The sequence below is a fragment of the Sapajus apella genome, unplaced genomic scaffold, assembly GCF_009761245.1.
Source record: "Sapajus apella isolate SASKATOON/1434 unplaced genomic scaffold, GSC_monkey_1.0 scaffold32, whole genome shotgun sequence".
NCBI classification, from domain to species: domain Eukaryota; kingdom Metazoa; phylum Chordata; class Mammalia; order Primates; family Cebidae; genus Sapajus; species Sapajus apella.
In genome coordinates this window covers 8,995,301-9,016,522 of record NW_022436972.1, presented here as the reverse complement: position 1 = coordinate 9,016,522, position 21,222 = coordinate 8,995,301, and the positions used below count along the sequence as shown (strand labels likewise).

The 21,222-nt window shown below is 32.8% G+C and overlaps 1 protein-coding gene across 15 annotated transcripts in view; it reads right to left on the bottom strand.

The window, feature by feature from the left end:
* The window catches only part of NBEA (neurobeachin), a 713,110-nt gene that overhangs the window by 295,590 nt on the left and 396,298 nt on the right, over positions 1-21,222 (bottom strand). For all 15 annotated transcript variants that reach the window (XM_032294855.1, XM_032294857.1, XM_032294861.1 and 12 more), the window contains 2 exons: positions 16,156-16,264; positions 13,289-13,455 (listed from right to left, as the gene is read on the bottom strand). In XM_032294855.1, coding sequence (XP_032150746.1) covers positions 13,289-13,455; positions 16,156-16,264 — 276 coding nt within the window. The remainder of the gene's footprint in view (positions 1-13,288; positions 13,456-16,155; positions 16,265-21,222) is intronic.

Genomic DNA, 21,222 nt, shown 5'->3' with positions numbered 1-21,222 from the left:
AGATCTATTATGTAAGCAATGGGAGTACTCATAGTATTTACTTTTTCAGAGGCTGTTGAATCTAAGTTGTATTTTCTTACTGTTTGTGGACATGGACTCTGGAATATAGTATAGTGAGGACTGAGTGTTAAGTCCCTTAAGTTTCATTCATTAATTTTTCCTAGTGTGATGTAATTATTTTTTCAGTTTTCAATTTTCCTGAATTTTTTCCTGGATACCTTAGTAGCTGCTTACATTGAGGGAAAGAGGAACCTACTGAAATGAACAATTTGTGTTTGAGGAATTAGAATTACAAAATTAAAATGAACAAGTTGAAGAAAATTAACAATGGAGACATAACACAATAAAAACACAATATAAAATAAAGCTATATGAAAACATCCTTGCAAAAAACCTAACTTCATTATTTTTATAATAATAGATATACCAAAAATTTTAAACTGCTTTTAAAAATCCAGTCATAATATGCATATCATTTATATCTATTTTCTTTTTTTAATCTATAATAATCTGTTAGGTACTACAAATATTATCCAAAAATAGAATATATAATAACTTCTTATGTTCTAGTAAGTATTATTTGTTAGAAAAAGGGGTGGGCAAAATAGAATGTTTCTGTAATACTGCTTACTGGCTTATATTTATTCTACTACATAGTTAATTCCTGAAGCTGAAACAATCATTACATTTTGATGTTCATCTCTTTTATTGAACTACCCACAGGGAGATTTATGGGAATGCTATCATGTCAAGGTCGTAGATTAAATGAACAGTGATGACAGTAAACAAGCCATTTCTCTATATTCCAAAGGGTTTAACTCAGTTACTTAAAATGCCATAAACATAAATAGTCTTCTCTCTCTACAATGTATCCATGACAGATGACTTCAAAATACAGCACTCTAGGGCAATGGCACTTTCCAACTACACAGGCAAGCCTTATTATTGACAAATGACACTAACTTACTTGTAAGCACAAATGTCAGAAAATGCTCCACAATCTAATGCGTACAGTTTGAGTGTGCATATAATATAGAACAATATCACTATAAACTAATTTACTCTTCAATTACGAAAAACAAAAATGTATGTTGTTATAAAAAGAGGATATTTACAGAGAAAAAAGCAGTCAGAATTCAAATTTCTAAACATTTTAACATGTATTTTCATAATTTTCCAAAAATTTTGAGAACATTTTGTTTTAGAAAATGTAATGCTATACAAATAAAAATATTTAAACCAAAAAGCAAGCATTTAAAACAAAACTCACAGCAAGTGTCCAGAGATTTATCTCACTAGCCTAATAATGTCCCACTCTCAATGATTACAACAAAAATGTCTTTAAATCTGATGAGATTCCAGATGTTACTTCTTGAAAAACATTTTCTGGTTGGGTAAATGTATATTTTAATAGGCAGCTAAGTTATGGACCAAGGGACTTTAATATCCTCACTTTATTAAAACCAGGGGTTTGTTGCGAATGGGTCAAAATTTTTAAATGTCATGCCATTTGTAAGCCAAGGAACAGTTTCATTAATGTAGGGAATCCAAAAACTAATTTTTATTTTAAAACTAATGACTTTTCTGTTGCTGAAAAAGTAGTCTAATATTTGTGAGAGTTATTTTATATTTACATGTTGATTTTCTTAATTATCATTTGTTTTCATGTAATTCTATGTATAATACATTTTTGCAAAGTATCGTACTTCTGACTTAATAAAATAATTATCCTAATTAAAAAAAACTGTTTATTTTAGAAAAAATGCATCAGAAATGATGATGGCAATCAAGTGGTTCATACAGGTTTCTGCCTAAATTCTGCATGTGTCTTTATAATAGAATGACTTATAATCCTTTGGGTATATACCCAGTAATGGGATTGCTGGGTCAAATGGAATTTCTATTTCTAGATCCTTGAGGAATCTCCACACTGTCTTCTACAATGGCTGAACTAATTTACACTCCCACCAACAGTGTAAAAGTGTTCCTTTTCTTCACATCCTCTCCAGCATCTGTTGTCTCCAGATTTTTTAATGATCGCCACTTTAACTGGCGTGAGAGGGTACCTTAATTTGGTTTTGATTTTCATTTCTCTAATGACCAATGATGATGAGCATTTTTTCATATGTTTGTTGGCCTCATATATGTTTTCTTTTGAAAAATGTCTGTTCATATCCTTTGCCACTTTTCAATAGGTTTATTTGTTTTTTCTTGTAAATCTGTTTTAGTTTTTTGTAGATTCTGGATATTAGCTCTTTTTTAAGAACAAATCAAACATACCCCTAGAGTCCAGAGTGAAATGAGAATCCCAGGGCTTTACACTAGTAAAATCATTACAATATCTACCTAATCCTGGAGAGTGTATGTGTTTGGGGCCGTATAAATAACTGGGACTAAATTTTCTACCAGCTCTACGGAGGGCCTAGGAGCAAATTAAATTGGATTTAAAACAAATGCCATAGTATGGTGGTTTCAGTTCCCATCCACCATAAATGGCAAGGGTGAAAGGTCCGAAGATGAGGGAAACAGGAGTGGGACCAGGAAGTAAAATTGTATAGACTGCATGAGAATATTTTATACTCTGCATGAGAATTGCTGAAAAAGGATATAATTTTTGCTTTACGTTTCCACCTGGTCATTGCTTCCTTTATGTTTTAGTGCTTACTTTATGTCACTTTAAAATATTATCTTGTGCTTATAATGCTTATTCTATGTTATTTTAATTATTATTTTTACTTTAAATTCTTAAAACAGTGAGTTTAAGAACTCTTGTCTTGGAAGTATAGAATATTAAATTTAAATCCAAAAAACACATGTTCTCATTTGAACTTGTTATGTACATTTACATAGCTCTCATGAAACTATGACATAGCCTTTTGTGAAGCTTTAGAGCCATTAAAAATATAATCTATGACGCAAATATATTTATTTCCTAAGCATGTTATTTTGATGGGCATGGGTGAGTCATCTCAGATCTCAGTGTTGCCGAGATCACAACTGGCAGATTGTTTAGTCTAGCTCAGTAACTGTCAATATACTTGTAGCAACTACATTCATTGAGTGTTGAGCATATTCCTAAGTAAAGTCTTGACATTTTAAATTATTAAAAAATTCCTTGGAGAAGTTTTCTTTTTTTCTTCTCTTAATAACTCATAGTCTTTATTAGAGAATGGTAACTGCTTTAGAATTATATATAACACACACATATACACACACACACACATATAATATAAATAGATCTAGTAGAAATTAACCAATTCATAGGTATAGCTGTAGAGAAAGCTAATCCAATTTATGGTCTTGAGATTCTATGACCAACATAATAGTGTTTGCACAGAAATAACCGATAAACTGAGCTGTAATTTATTAATCTTTATAACAACAATTAAATAATAGTTGATAAAAATTCTTTATAATAAATATATAGTGCAGAGACTGACAAATACTAGTGTTAACGCCTGAAGAATCACCTATAAAACCTTTTCCAGGACATTTATTTTTTAAAGTTTTAAAACATTTTTAAATTTACATATAGTAAAATTCACTCTCTGACTTACAATTCTATAAATCTTGACAAATGCATACAGTCATAAAGCCACTACTACAATAAAAATATAGGACAGTTCCATCATCCCAAAAAGCTCTCTTATGTGGCCACTTTCTAGTCAAATCCTCCCTCAAGAGTTAACCCTTGAAAACCACTGATCTGTTCTATTTGCCTACAATAATGAAGCATCTGTTAAAATATTTTGGTTGCTTTTTTAATTACAATATTTGTTTCTTACTGTTACATTTTAAAAGTATTTTTTCCCAGTCTATGATTTTCACAGTCTGAAGGAATATGGCATTCTCTCAAGTCTTTCACAGAAAAAAATGTTTTTATTTTTTCTTTTACAGATCAGATTTTTGGTACTGTATTTAATAACTCTTTGCCCAAAACAAGTAAGGTCACAAAGATTTTTCTCCTGTTTTCTTTGAGACATTTTATGGGGTTACATTTTGTATTTAAGTCTATGGTCCATCTGGAGTTAAGTTTTGCATAGGGTCTGCAGTGCAGGTCACGTTCCAGTTTTTGCATATGGATATTCGATTGTTCCTGAACTATTTGCTGAAAAACTATCATTTCTCCACTACATTGCCTTTGCACTGTTGTGGGAAAAACAAAACAAAGAATGCTTCTTCATTCTTAAAGTTCCAAGTTCTATGTTTTTGTACCCCTTCTACCTGAAAGAAGTCCTTTGTAATTTCTTTAAGAACATTTCTGTTCGTGAATAATTCTCTTAATACTTAATTAATACTTAATACTCTTAATTTTGCCTTCATTTATAAATAATATTTTTGCTGAATGTTGAATTTTAGGTTTCCAATTATTTTTCTGGCCTCCATTTGTTTCTGATAAAAAAAGTTATCATTCGAATTGTTGTCTATTATAGGTACCAGATTGTTTTTTCCTATATTTTCTTTCAAGATTTTTTTTTCTTTATCTTGGTTTCCAGAAGATTGATTATAATGTGTCTAGATTTAGCTTTAATTGTATTTATACTGTTTGTCATCTCTTAGCTTCTTGAGTCTCTAGCTTGACATTTTCCACCTAATTTGATATATTTTCAACCATTTTTTTCTGTAAATAATGTTTCTGTACCAATTTCTCCTCTTCTTTTGATGACTCAATGTTCAAACTTAGACATTTTGTTTGATATTATCTCAGAGATACCTGAAGCTCTGTTAATTTTCCCCTCAATCTGATTTCTCTCTTTTCATAAATTATAAAATTTCATTTGATCTATCTTTAAGATCATTTACTCTTTCCTCTGTCATCTTCATTCTACTATTGAGCTTATCCAGTGAATATTTTATTTCAGGTGATGTATTTTTCATTTTTTTGATTCTTTTATATGCTTTTTATTTTCCTGCTGAGATCTATCAGTCTATTCATTTACCTTCACTTTACTTCATTGAAGATGATTATAAAGCTGCTTTTAAGTCTTTGATAGTTCCAACATCTCATTCACCTTGGGATTGGCATCTGTTAAGTGTCTGTCCTTGAGAAATGGTGACATTTCCTGGTTCTTTGTATATTGGGTAATTTTGGATTGTATCCTGGACATTTATAATATTATCTTGTGGGACACTGGATCATGTTAACTTACTCTGGAGAATGTTTGTTTATTTTTGTTTTGGAAGTTAATTGAACCTTTTAGGTTCCTATAAGTTTTGCCATGCCTTCAATGGGCAGCAGTTCCAAAGTCAGTTCAGTTCAGGTCTTGGATTTGGGAAACCTAAGAATACTTTTTAAATCCCTAGATTTCCAAGTCTTCAGTCTTCTTCTTAATTACATAGTTCTCTGTATTTCATTATTCTAATGGTTAGTTTTTATAATCAATATAAAAATAGTAATTCATCATTGAAATGACTATGAGTTTTAGGTTCAGATCAATCTAGACTCAAATCCTACTCTTGTCTCTATTACTTAGCTGTGTAATACTGGGCAAGACATTTGATTTCTATGAGTCTCACATTTTTTATCCATAAAATAGAAAAAATTATTTCTTCCTTAGAGTTGTTAGGATGAAAATAAGACATTCCCATTGAAGTATCAAAATACTTACCATCAATACAGAGTTGTACTCTCAACATCTTATCAGAAAACAAAATCTCAGTAGTAATGCTTATATGAACATGAATAATAAAAACTGAGATCACACACACACACGACACACACACACACACACACAGACACACACACACACACACACACACACACACACAGGCCTATTAAACTCAAGGGACTCTTAAAAGCTGTTGATTTAAATTTAGGCTGTATGGCTTAAGTAGTTTAAGCAATAGGAAATATGATCCAAAAAACTAAAATAAACAAAGAAAAACTACATACATTGAGCATTATTTAATAGCACTGAATCTCAAAATACGCATGTTAAAGAATCTCTTATAGCTTTTTCTCAAGGCAAAAATAAAGATCAATACTATTAATTCAAATGCTAAAGTATGTCAGAACCAGCCCCACCACGGAATCCAAAGATAGATGTAAATTTTTATGTTAAAACTAAATTTTTGTAGAATAGCAAGTAGAACATTATAAGGATGAAATTCCTTCATATATAACGTATATTTGATAACAGGGGTATAACAATAATTAGTATTCAATCCTTACACTTAGGAAGCTACAAGTATATTGAAAGAGACAGGCACATTCACATGGCTATACAACAGCAAGTGATGTATCATAGATAATTTCAATACAGATAACAACAACAAAATATAGGGAAGCAGTGTTAGGAAAGATAGAGAAAGCCAAGGAATGCTATAAAAAAGGTGACATTTGAACTCGGCTATAAATAGTGACTATATTTTCCTATTTGTCCTGCATATGTGTCTTCATATAACAGCCAGACTGATGTTTTTAAAACATTAATCAGATCGCGTTGCTCTCCTTTTCAAACACTTCTTTGCTTTTTGTGCTACTTAGGATACAGTCACAAATCCTTAACGTGATCAAACAGGACTTTTAATCATCTGGCTCATGTTATTTTCCAGCTCCATCTCAAGCCACGACCCACATCGCTCGCTAAGCTCCAGACAAACTATCCTTTTTGTTCATTTTGTTTTTTAAGCCCAGAGTCTTTGTAATATTTCTCTTCTGAACGGTTTACATGCCCCCCTGTGCTGAAGATGCCCTACTCATCTCTTTACATTTCTTAGCTTAAACAGAGCTTCTTCAAACAAGTCTTTCCTCACTCCCTAATCTAAAATAGAGCTCCTCTGTTTTCTGTGATCCTTCAAAGTACTTTGCACTTTTTTTTCCTACCATTTACCAAAGGTTTATATCTTTTACTTCCATATATATTATATACACACACACACACACACACACACTTTATTTAATTATTTATTTGTTTGTTTTGGACAAAGTCTTGTTCTGCCGCCTAGGCTGGAGTGCAGTGGCATAATCTCAGCTCACTGCAACCTCTATCTCCTAGGTTCAAGTGAGTCTCCTGCTTCAGACTCCCTAGTAGCATGTGCCACCACGTCCAGCTAATTTTTGTATTTTTAGTAGAGACAGGGTTTTACCATCTTGGCCAGGCTGATCTTGAACTCCTGACCTCAAAGTAATCTGCCCTCCTTGGCCTCCCAAAGTGTTGGGATTACAGGTGTGAGCCACCACGCCTGCCCTATTTTTATAATTATTAATTCAATATCAATTTCTTCTACTAGACTATAAACTCAGTTCGGGAGGAAGTATATCTGTTTTGCTCACCACTATGCTAGCGCAAATAGGAGCTCAAGAACTATCTTTTGAAGCTGGGTGCGGTGGCTCATACCTATAATCCCAGTACTTTGGGAGGCTGAGGCGGGCAGATCACTTGAGGTCAGGAGTTTGAGGCCAGCCTGGCCAACATGCTGAAAGCCCCATCTCTACCAAAAATATAAAAAATTAGCTGGGTGTGGTGGTGCCTGCCTGTAATGCCAGCTACTCAGGAGACTGACGGCAGGAGAACTGCTTGAACTCAGGAGGCAAAGGTTGCAGTGAGCTGAGATCGTGCTACTGCACTCCATCCAGCCTGGGCGACAGAGCAAGATTCTGTCTCAATTTTTTTTTAAAGAATTATCTGTTAATAAAATGAATAAAATTAGTAGATTCAACTATATATTACAAGTTAAAAGAGGACAGGAAATATTTTTAAAAGGCTCTTCACAAAAAGCAGACTAAAAGAAAAAAGAAAAGAGACTAACAAGCATTGGGTATCTATTATGTATCTGACATTATATTAAGCATTTTGCACACAACATTTCATTTTTTCATATTAACATAAACTAATTTAGTAGGAACTGTTCACTCCATTTTCTGAATGAGAAAATGTGAGCATCAGGAAGGTAAAATCTTTGCTCAAAAGACATAGAATCAACATAAATGTCCACCAATGATAGACTGTGCAAATAAAATGTGGTACATATACATGATGGAATACTATGCAGCCATAAAAAAGAATGAGATAATGTCCTTTGCAGGGTCATGGATGGAGCTGGAGACCATTAACCTTAGCAAACTAACACAGGAACAGAAAACCAAATGCCATGTGTTATCACTTATAAGGAGGAGCTAAATAATGAGAACACATGGACATACAGAGGAGAACAACACATAGAGGGGCCTATGACAGGGTGGAGGAGAGGAGGAGAGAGAAGATCAGGAAAAATAACTAATGATTACTAGGGTTAATTGTTGGGTGGTGAAATAATCTATATAATGAATCCTCATGACACAAGTGTTGCTATGTAACAAATCTGCATGTGTACCTCTGAACTTAAAATAAAATTTAAAGAAGTAAAAAGAACAAAAAACCTGTTTGTTCAAGATTACATAGCCTAGAAGTCACACAGCTAATAAGTAATTGAGCTCTTACGGTTGATTATAAAGCTCAAATTCTATATGGAAAGATTATTTTAACAAAACTAGCTTATATGCCATCTATGCACGGTAACATGATACATGTGCATGGAAATTTTCATGGATTCATTAATTTTTAAAATATGTGTTGAACAATTATTATATGCAGAGTTCTAGGCACTGGGGCTATACCAGTAGATGAAAGTCCATAATATCAGGTAAAAAAAATATTTAAACATGAAATTGTATGTCAAGTGATAGGTGCTATAAAGAAGATAAAAGCTGAGAAAATTTACGGAGTGATGAAGGAAAAATTGTGGTGTGCAATTTTTGACAGAATGGTCAGAGAAGGCCACTTTAATGAGAAAACACTTGTGGCAAAGACCTCTCTGAGTATATCATGCAGAAGGAACAGTATGCAAAAGCAGGGAAGTGCTTGCCTGTATACAAAACACACAGAGGCCAGGGTGGCTGTGGTGGAGTGAGCCAGGGTCTTAGAAGGTGCATGGTAAAATATGAGGAAAGGCATAACCATAAAACAAAAGAGATCAAAAGAATAAAGTACATAGAAGACTGCCAAATACAGTTTAGCGGATAAACTGTATTTATCAGTAGGATAAACTCCAAACAAAAAATCAATGGTCACTCTACAATGGAAGAATATTTTTCAGTTAATCCTAAGTATGATATAAATATTCTTATATGCACAATTGTATTACTCTCATTGGATTAGCAATGGATAATATGGCCACATATTTTTCTTGCATTTTCAAGTTGAGAGCATTATTCTGTAGTAGAAACATACACTGTACAATATATAGAAGTTTATAATTTATATATAAAACAAAAAAAGTCCAGGCCCAGATGTTTTCACAGTTGAATTCTACCACAGGTACAAAGAGGATCTGGTACCAGCATTCAAATGCAAAATTGCTGTTAAAATATTTTCTGGTCTGTTTGAGGAACTTGTGAGTCCAGTTAGAATATATAAGCTTTTCTATGTAAAATGTTAGTGGATTTGTAAACAACTGTTTTAGAGTGTTGCTGACTCTAACACTTTTGTTTCATGCAGGGATAAGTACTCTTTGGCATTTAATAAAGTTAATAAAATATAAAATTATTCCCAATAGGCTAGTTTAATTTCTATTATTCCATGATAGGTATCATCAATGAAAAAAGGGAATACACCAAGTATTTATTCATGAATTTATTCACAAATTTTTTGGTACCTACTATGCATTAGGACTTATTCTAGGTGCTGGGGATATAATTATGGATAAAAGAGTAAAAAATCTATTCCATTGTGTAGCTTACATGCTACTGGAAAACAAAACAATAAAAATAATATTTAAGTAAAATATATGAAATTTAAGTATCAAAGTAATAGATGTTGAGAAAGGGATAATAAAGCAGGGAAATGCAACATAAAATATCTGGGTGAAGAAGTAAAAATTTAGACAGAGTAGCTAGAGAAGGTTTTTTCTGAGATGGTATCATTTGGAATTACGACCTGAAGAAAATGTGAAAGCTTGCCAAATGAATTTTTTGAGGGAAAGCATTCTAAACAGAGCAAACATGACCTGAAAGCAAGAAGCCAGGGTAACTAGAACAAAAAGAACCAAAAAGAGAGTGTTGGGAGAGGAAGTTGAAGAGTTAACAAAGACTGGATCACATAGGGCCTAATAAGTCATTATGAGATATTATTTTCCCCCTCAGTAAATGGTAAGCCTCTGCAGCAAGTGTTCAAAAAGAACTTTCTGAAATGATGGAAAGGTTCTGTGCTATCTACTACGGTAGCCACGAGCCACATGTGGCTACTGACTACTTGAAATTTGGCTAGTGCAACTGAGGTATCAAATTTTTAATTTAATTTAAATTAATTAAATTTGAATAGCCACATATGACTAGTGGTTACAGTCTGGCATAGTATAGCTGTGGAGGTTTCTAAGCACAGGAGCAGAGGGATCTACATTTTAGTAAGAGTCACTTGGCCAGGTGCAGTGGCTCACATCTGTAATCCCAGGACTTTGGGAAGCCAAGGCTGGTGGATCATGAAGTCAGGAGATTGAGACTATCCTGGCTAACATGGTGAAACACCATCTCTATGAAAAATACAAAAAATTAGCAGGGCGGGGTGGAATGTGCCTGTAGTCCTAACTACTCAGGAGGCTGAGGCAGGAGAATCACTTGAATTTGGGAGGCGGAGGTTGCACTAAGCTGAGATTACGCTACTGCACTCCAGCCTGGGTGACAGAGAAAGATTCTGTCTCAAAAAAAGAGTCACATTGTACTGAGAATGACTTTAGGATGACAAGGGCAAAAATATAAAAAGAAAGACTATATACCATGTGGCTACAGTAAGTCAAGTGATGATGTGGCTTGGACCAAGGTGATCAAAGGTAATGGGGAGAAGCAGTCAAAGCTGGATATATTTTGTGGCAGTGTCATTAAGATTTGCTGAAGGGCTCAATGTGGGACATGTAAACAGTAGTCAAGAACAGAGCAACATTTATGGCCTCGGGAACTATAAGAATGGAGTTGCCTTTGGCTGAGATGGAGAAAACAGAAGAGAAACTGGTTAAGAAAGTATTAGAAGCTCAGTTTTCATATGTTATGTGTGAGACGACTATTAGATATCCAAGTAGAAGATGCCAAGTGGGCAAATGAATATACAGAACTGGAGATGGGAGAGAACTGGACTTGAGATGATAAATTTTAGAGTTATCAACATATTAGTACTATTTTTAAGTCATGAGACTATATAAAATTGTCTAGAGAGTGAATTAGAAAGAAAAAACATAGGTCCAATGACTGAGCCCTATTAGTTAATCAAATACTAAGGAGGATTATACAGAACAAAACCTATGCTTAAAGGTTTAGAGTTCTGTGACACACTTAGTAAATGATCGTAGAAATATTGTAGTTTTTTTTTTTTCAGAGAGTTGGCAGTAGAAATTAACGTGCAGGAAAGAAGACACCTGCTCTTCTGAGGGCTCAGGTCTTGCTTTCTGTCAATCTAATGAGACACCAGAAAGGTTGCTGACCAGCTAATACAGGATGCATCTGAAAAGTTACCACATGACTACTGGTATGGAGCTCACTGTCCTTTAGCTGTATTCCAATTACATGAGGAAATAATGAAAACCCAAACCATATACTGCTTTATACAGTTAAGGCAATATCCTGAATCATACCCACTGCATTAATATTAACATAATGTTATAGTCCTGACTACCTATAAGTAAGTATGAATAGATAAACCCAATTCAGATAACACAAAAAAGGAGACAAGGCCTGTAGATGGGTAAAGCGCTCATGTTATTGTCAGTGTGTGTAATGGTTACATTTTACGTCAACTTGGATAGGCTATAATGTCTAGTTGTTTGGTCAAACAATTCGTCTAACTGTTGCTGTGGAGGTATTTTGTAGATATGATTAACATCTACAGTCCATTAATTTTAAGTAAAGGATATTACCCTCAAGAATGTGGGAAATGCTCATCCAATCAATTTAAGGCCTTAGCAAAAGCTGAGGTTTCCTGGAGAAGAAATTCTACTTCAAGACTCTAATACAGAAATCTTGCCTGAGTTTCTAGCCTGCCAGCCTGTCCTACAGATTTCAGGCTTACCGGCTCCCAATGATCACACAAACAAATTCCTTAAAAGGAATTTATTTAATGAATATAAATATCTCTGGAGTATCCTGACTGATACATGCCATTTGTACAAGCAGTGTGATACTACGTAAGTTTTCTTTAACCTCTTTCAGCTTCAGGTTCCTCCTGGTAAAATGGAGACACCTCAGTGTCACCCTTAATAAAGATGTTCAAGGTTAAATGAAATGATCCATGTAAAGTTCTTAGTATGGCACCTAGCACACAACAAATAATAAATATTAGAGTCCATGGATTATTGATATTATTATGATAAATATTGTGTTGACTATTTTAAAGACATATGTTATAATTCTACCTTAAATGCAAAAATAATAAAGTTAAAAAATATCTATCTTACACTCATAATCCCAGGAAGCTGGTTAAATACCATCCTACTTATATTATAGGTGTTTTTTTCTAACTAACAGAATCATTTTTACCAAGACTGCTCTTAGTAGCGTCCTGTCTACATTTCACCAGACCCTAAACTCTGCCAAACAGAGATTTAATAAAAACATTTAAAGGGGTCAAATAAAAAATAAAAATATAAAAAGGAAGAACATCAGCCATCTAAATATAATGACCCGTTTTACTACTAGTTTTCCAGAAAACTTCATTGTACAGATAACAATAGCAACAACAACAAAAAGAATTATATGTCCACAAAACTTTAGGGAGAACATTGTAATTTACAAACAACCAAATTTTGGTTTTAGTTGTACTATATTATCATAAATAATCATATCTGAGATGAAAATCCTCCCTTGGTAAAACTGAATAGAAAATTATGAAAGAAAACTTTTTAAAAGAACTTATTACTTCTTTATAATATATGCTTATATGTGTTCCTGTATAAAAAAGAATATTAATTTAATAAGTAGAAAGAGTTGACTTTAAAATATTTTTTTTAAAAAGCCATTTCTTATACCTAACATCCATGTTACATATGAGAGACAGTAGACTAAAATACCTGCCTAACCATATTTTGTATTATGTTGCATATTATTATAAATTAGAAATAACTTCCACTGCAGTTACTATAAAAAGTTTAGATTTTCCCTTAAACTCTTCTGACTGAAGCATTATTAAAGATTTCAGGAAAATTTTCAAGTAATTTTTTAAAAATTATATTTTCTAAATGGCTTTTAAATGTTGTAGTCATTTTTACTTCCAGTTCCTATAATTAACCTATGAAATATTATTTACTCTAATTTATTATAACTCACCTATGAGAAACTGCTCCCCAAGCACCATGTTTATTTGTGAGAATATTGAGAATCTTCTGCTTCAGCTGATTTGCTGTTACATGATCTCGATGTTTGGCAGCACTGATAAGATGGTCACACATCTTTTCTTCCTCTCTTCTGTCAGCAGCATATTGGGCACACTGCGACTATAAAGAAATACAAACAATGGATAATAATAAACTTTTTACTGTGTGTAAGTAAGGATAATAAATACTCAACTTAAAGGGTAACAGGAATTCAATTTTTTAAAACTCAAATAATATAATCTTTTGATATTTGGTTCTAAAAAATGGTCACCTTTCAAATATAAAAATGTGCTCTTTCTAAGGTATATGTAAAATAATTTGAACAATGTTGAAGTAATTAGAGGCTTACAGTTTCTTCCACTTCTGATAATCTAATTTTCATGTATTCCAAAAATAATAATTTTAGAAGCACAAATATTTATTATAAATGTAAACACACTTGTTTATCAAGCCAATATAGCATATCTCATTTAAAATAAAAGGTGTGTTCCTGATAATTATATATGAATCAAAAATCTGTCATTTAATTTGTCAATCTATGAGGTACCAGATATTGATTCTTACATGCGTTAGCAACACTACTGATCAATGGATCATCTTTTGTATTAAAAATATTCAACATAAACATGAAGAGGCACATTTCTTTAATTATAAATTTGATTCTTTTATTATAGTTTTTATGCAAAAAACTACAATAAATATGCACAGTGGCATGACTGTAACTTTTCACATTAATAAATGTGTAATACAAGTAATATAACTAGGAAGAAAAAAGTCTCATCCATCTGATAAAATAAATACAACTAGTTCACATTTATCATTACAATGCAAAAATCTATTTCATAGAAGGTACTTCAACATATTGCTCCTATCTATCTATTGATACAGACTACTACCACAAGTAATCTCTTCTGGAGAAATAACCCTACAGTAATCTAAGAAGGATTAATTCATTTTCCAATTTATCTTTTTGTACAGGGAATCACCAATTAGTACAATGATCTGCCTCAGTAATGAGGTTAATATTTCATTAGCTCATTGGAGAGTAAAATTAAATTTTCATTTTTCTTCCTTAACAATTACAGTAGTTAACTAAAAAAACTTAACTGTGAAGTACCCATCTAAAATCAAATACACTTTTCTTTCTAATTATAGGCTGATATGGGGGATAGAAAAATTCCTCAAAAAGTTCCAGCAAAATGTCATGACTTGGTAAATCTTCTACAATTCAAAAAGGATGTCTTTCTGTAAACTACACACACACACACACACCCCATTGCATTTACTAATATAGCTCTAACCCAAAAAGAAGAGATATAAACATTTAAGTTAAAAAAACAAGGTACAATTATCAAATAACATTGGCAATATAATCAAAATTAGATTTGCATGATTATATTTTATGTACATAAAATCTAAAAAACACTCAGTCTTCATGCCTCCTTGGAAACCTCTTATCACCTTGAGGTGACGACCCACAATGAGAGTAATTTCATTCCTAAGAGTGAAAAATTGGTGTGTGGGGGGTGGGAGATAAAAATATTGTTATTTTAGTATATAAAACACAAATGTATGTAAGTACAAAAACAGATATGCAGTCTATGGGTGGTATCATAATGTCATTGGAATTAGGGGGCAATTAGGCAAAATGTCTAAAAAGCCTCCTGAGGGAGTCAATAAAAATAACAACAACAACAACAACAACAAAGGTTGGGGAACACTGCCCTTAGCTTAAGGTCACCTTGGTTAAGTATGTGTTAAAGCTCATAACTAATATCTAGCCACTTGAAAATCTATTTTAAATGTTTTTACACGACAAATATTGATCTGCTTATTTCCCCACAAAATATCTTGATTTTCTTAGTGGAAACACAAGAGATTCAAAACTGATCCTGCAGAGAATTCAGTTGCTATTCCCATTCTTATTTACTAATACAAAACTTCACTTTGATAAACACTTAAAGATCACTATATTTTTATCAAAGTTTAAAATATCTGGTATCTCTTTTAAAATAAGGTTGTTGCAATTTCACAAGACAAGTGCCTGCCTGTCTTGTGCTTCTTCTGACCAAATGAAGCAGAGGTCATGTGTCGGAAAGCAAGAGCAGCTATTTTCCTGCCTCAAGCTTTTTAGCCAGCTAGGTCAGAGATCACTAGACCTAGTCTATCAACTTGTATGACTCACAGAGCTGCTTTACTGAGATAAAAACCTCATCAAAACTAGAATTGTGGTCTCTGATTTCTAGCCACACCATACTTGTTAGCCTGTTGTATCAGAAGAATAAATTGATGGAGTCATTTATTACTTTCAAGTCCAACATAAGCCAAATACCAGGGCACATAAATATTTCTGGAGCCAATTTTGTCTTATAAATGGAATAAACTGGAATAATAAATAACTGTTATATATAAAACATAGAAATTAGAAGAATTTTTGAATCTTATATGAGTTTATTCAAATAACTGTATCAAATACTCATATCTACCTAATGGTGTGTAAATCTCTGCTAGCTTAAAAATAACTGAAATTGTTGCATTGTAAATTATTTTTCACATTTACTCTTGAGTAGGTTAGGATGACTTCAGTCTACCAAATGGTTAGGCATACATAGGGTGGAAAGAATTTTTTCCTGCTGTAAATGGGGTAAAAATAAATTAGTACTCTGTGTTTGACATTTACTAAAACTTTTAAAAAACAGGAATAGTCATGCCTTCAGTAAAATTTTCCTTTACAAAAAATCCTTCTTATGTAAGGTCACAGGTAGGTGATTGTTGGGCTATAAGAGAAAAGCAGAATTTGGTCTACTCCCAAAACCTTACCTCAAACTCTGCATGTTTATGTACATCCTCAGCTCTCTGTCTGTTCAAAATAAACTCAGCTTCATTTGCAACACGAACTATATGGTCCTTCATAGCATGGCACAATAATCTAAAAAGAAAAATACCTTTGAAATTATTATTATAGCTTTGGTTAGTTCAACTTTTTCAATAATCAAATTTCAGTATTTCAAACATACATAAATTTTAGATAAAGTACTGGATACAAAATTGACATTTTAAATCATTATTCAATGAAATGGGAAATACAGAAAAATGTCATAAAACTGTTGCAGCAATTCCTCTGTTAAATAGTGTGTCTTGTCAATCAACAATTCAATTAATTCAGTTAAGATAGGTTACTCAAAAATCAAAAATTTTAGTTGGAGTGTTTTAAAATGGTTATACAACAGAAGTCACTATCTTAGAGGTAAATTTTCACAATAAGCTCGATTTCACAATGACCACACATGAAATCAATAGACTAGATTCTTACTTTAAATAATGCAGATGATAGGACTAAATGACATGAAAATTCTTTTAAATGCTGAAATTCCACATTCTAATATGGAACTACAGTTAAAGCTCAACCACAGAAAATAATTTTTTAACTACAGAAGTTATTTATTTAGAAGACTCGAATTATTTTTAAAATGTGTAATAACATTTACAGTGAAAAGCCTCTCACTATAACCCCTATTCACCAAATTTTCAACCTCAACAGGTACCCACTGTTATGCCTGTGTGTGTTTCAGAGACTGCTAAAATATATAAATAAAAATACAAATATATTCTTTTCCTTACTTCCTAACACTAATAATTATTAGTACATTATACAGTCTGTTCTATACCCAGCTTTTCTCACATAGCAATATATCTTGGAGATCTTTTCATCATCTACACACAGGGAGCTTTTTCTAACTTCTTTTACAACTTGTGGCAGAGATTACTTCCAAAGATGGCTACAACAACATTTCCCATCCAACATGGTCTTTTGCAGTGTGACTTTATCATTGCCCCATCAAAAAATGGGAGTCTTTTTCTACTCTTTGTCTATCTGGGCTTGCCCTGTGACTTCCTGTGAGCAACAGAATACAGCAGAAGTGATGTTATGTGACTCCTGAGGCTAGGATATAAGAGGCCAGGCAGCTTTTTATTTTTTTTGGAACTCTCTGTTCTGGAATCTGTTGCTCCTCTGAGAGAACAGAGATGTTCAGGCTCTCAGGCCTAGATGAGGTTTCAGCCCAAAATAAGTCACATTCAGGACACTGCAGACCCAGGAAACTCCACATGGAGCCAGAGAGAACCGCTTAACTGAGCCCAGACAATGAGAATCATGAGGAAGAAAAAAAAGAGTACTTGTTTAAGCCACATAATGATATTAAGAAGAAGGTGAAGGAAGAGGAGGAGGAGGAGAAGTGGGGGGGGGGAGGAGGAAGAGGAGGAGGAGGAGAAAAAAATAACATTGATTATGACAACTAATATCATTTCGTTTTTCACTTTGTCAATTAAAAACAATGATTTGGCCTTTTGGTATCTTCTTCGGTTTTTTTGCAGTAAGGAATTACTGCACATTAAAAAAAATCAAATAATATTTTAAAAAGCTATCTCCAAATCTTTCTGGGTTTTCCTTAAAGGACATGCTTAAGAAGTAGTTTCAGCTCCTTTATCTATGTCCTTTTTAAATTTCATTCTAATCTCGTATTCCTTCATTGTCCAGTTTTTCTTTCAGAGATTTTAATCAGGAGTACTATTTCTATATCACCATTACTTATTTTCACTGCTCATTCATGTAATATATCAACTTTTTTGCTTAAATTTTCATAAATATAAATCAGAAGGGAATAGGTTTAACTTTGTTTTAATTTCTGTACTTAATAAATACCAAGTCCTTGTAATTCCTTCTATATTCTTCACTATATTATATCTACCTGTGGCAAACTTTCTTCTTTACCAATAAGTAGAAACAAAAACATCATTAACTATTCTGATATTTCTAATTTATTGTTTAAATATAATTTTAAAAGCCCACATATGTCTTTGAGGTGAGTGTGCTATATTGGATTTATTTGTTCTTTTTAATATCAAGGTTCAATTACAAAACACGAAATTTTAATATCTTTCCACCAAATTATTTTTAATATCTTTGTGGCATCTTCCACAAAAACTGGCAGGTGAATGGTTCTTTTATTTTAGGGTAGTAATGTAAGTACTGAGCAACAATGAACTCAAGACAGTTCTCAGTAGAAATCCTTCCAAAATCCATGTCTGCTTAGACACAGATTTAATTTACTCCTTGATGAGATTTGGGTTAAATAACTACTCTGTCACTCTGGGACCAGTGGGAATGGTTTTGACAGTATGACAGCGGCACCAGTAAAGTCTTACATAGCAGCAGGACAGGTGCAGATATTTCCTAGAAGCATGCACAATAATCTCTCCAATGACTTGAGAGGGATACAGGCACATTCTAAAGGGAAAGTTGTCTGGTTTTCAGTCTAAAAGTTAACCACAGCACAAATTATTGAAAGAATACAAAGGTTATAGAAATCTGTTAGAAATGGCAACACTTAGGAAAAAAGATCAAAACTCTTCTGTAAATGATATTGGAGAGTAAACAAACATACAGTCTTAATCATTGAGGGAAACAGAAAAGTAAAAGAAGCTAAAAAAAGAATATCATGAACTCTGATTATGAACTTTTGATCAGATTATCAGCCTACATTTTGTAAACAGGCTTCAAAAGATAGAAGAGATGTGATGTTAGAATATTCCATTTAATGGCTTTGTCTAGTGCATGCTGAAGACTGAAGAAAGCCAGGAAGAAATCTAATATGTGCAAATCAGTGCAGATTACAAAACATAAATAGATTAACAGGAGACAGCAGGAAGGGAAGAGCACATGGTCTGGCTGGTTAATACATATCATTCCCAGGAGCAAAGCAGTGGATTAGCAAAGCAAAGAAGCATGATAGTGGGGGTAGAGGCTTTGTAATAAAAGACTTCTGTCCTCAGACACACCAAAGAAATGGTATCACTTTTCTGAAAGTCTGTTCCCCTATCTTGGGCACTTATGAGTTCTGCCAACTGATCTATGCTGTGTTATTTACACGAGGAGAAGGTATCTTTCTACGACTCTTGCCACCACTTCCCACATGGAAAACATTCATCACAGTAGCTCACAATTCGTTGACTGATTAACTCAAAAAAATCTTCAAGTCTCCCTCATTTCAGCAAATAAATCCAAAGGCCATAAGTAGTTTCATTTCACAAATCTTTATGCTTTAAGCTTTAAGTCTACTCTCAGATCATAATCTCCTATCCTTGCTGCTCTTTCCTCTTCTGCTTAAATTCACTTCCTTTTGCATCCATCTGGGATCCAACAATTCCACATTTTAACCACTCTCTTGCCAACACCTTCACTTAATTCCTTATCTACCTGCTGCATTGGCATTGAAGATATGTAACCCTGGATTAACACAGTGGTCTCCTTCCTCAGTTTTACATCTAGACTACTAAGGAAAGTATCAAAATGGATTTTCACTGAAGATAAAATCAGTATTTCTTTTCCACAGTCAAATTGTTTTTAACTCAGGTTTTGAGAGGCAGCACAAATGTCTTCACTCTCCTAGGCTCACTCACTTAAAAATAATAGTATATGTAAACAAATAAATAAATAAACCACTCTGGTCCACTTTGTGTTTATCGGTCTCTTGCTTCTTTAACAAATTATTTTATCACACACACACACACACACACACACACACACACACACACACACGCCAAAGCAATATGTTGTTCAGATTGCTTGTTTGTGATTTTTATAAATAGAGCTGCAGGTTTTCTGCAGTGCTTTTTAAATTAAAAGGATTAAAAATTATCTTCTATCCCTAATTTTTAAGAGTATTTTTCCTAATTTACTAGGCGTCTGTACCTACGAAGATGATCATAAAAGTTTTCATTTTTAATGTGATAAATGAATGACATTTCTAGAAATTTTTAAAATGATGAACAATTTCTGCATTCATGTGATAAATTTTCCTCATCATCTCTTCCAATTTGCCCCACAAGGACATATTATCTTTTTATACATTAACTGAATTGGGTTCTGCTAATATTTTGATCAGAATTTACAGATCTACATTCATAAGAGATATTGGCCTGTGATTTTCCTTCTCCCACACATCTTGTTTAGTTTTAGAGTTAAGGCTACACAGGCCTCAATGAATGATCTGGATCATTCCCTGTCTCTGAGCTCTAGGAGTTTGTATAAGTTTAGAAAAGAGTTTCACTTGAACATTTGGTAGAATATTCCTATAAACTATTTGGGCTTAGAGTTTTCTCTGCAGGAAGATATTTTTCTGACTAACTTCCTTTCATACATAAAGAACTATTTAGGGTTTTGTTTCTTCTTATTCAGTTATATGAAGTTGTACAGTTTCTAGGAGGTTGCTCATTTCATTTAAATTTATAATTTTAATGGCATAAGGTTTTGATAGCGCTCTCATTTTCTTTTCTAATTTGCTTTAGCTATAATTATGTCTCCTTTTCATTCCATATGTTCACTATTTATGTTGTTTTATTTTGTTGTTGATCAATCTTAGAAGAGTTTGCTTATTATTAGTTAATGAATAAACATTTATCTTTGTTAATCTCTCCACTGTATCTTATTTTTCTATTTCACTGACTTCTGTTAGACTTCTTTATTATCAACTTTCTTCTACTTTGTGAAGGGATTCTGTTCTTTTCTAACTTGGACATTTTTTTTCCAGTTAGATATTTAACTCATTAATTTTAGGCTTTTTTTCTCAGGTAATAAGCTTTTACACAAGTAGAATTATCATCCAGTTTCATTTTCCTTACAATCTATAGGATTTTGTGTTTAGTATATCTATTATTGTTTAGTCTAAATACTTTTTATTTTTCTTTGAAGCATAAGTTATTTAAATGTTCAAAATTCCTCAATAGTAATGAGAATATTTACACTGGTCAGATATCATGGTATTTATAACACTAATTCTAAAAATTTGATAATTTGTATTATGATCTAACTATGTCAGGAATCCCCAG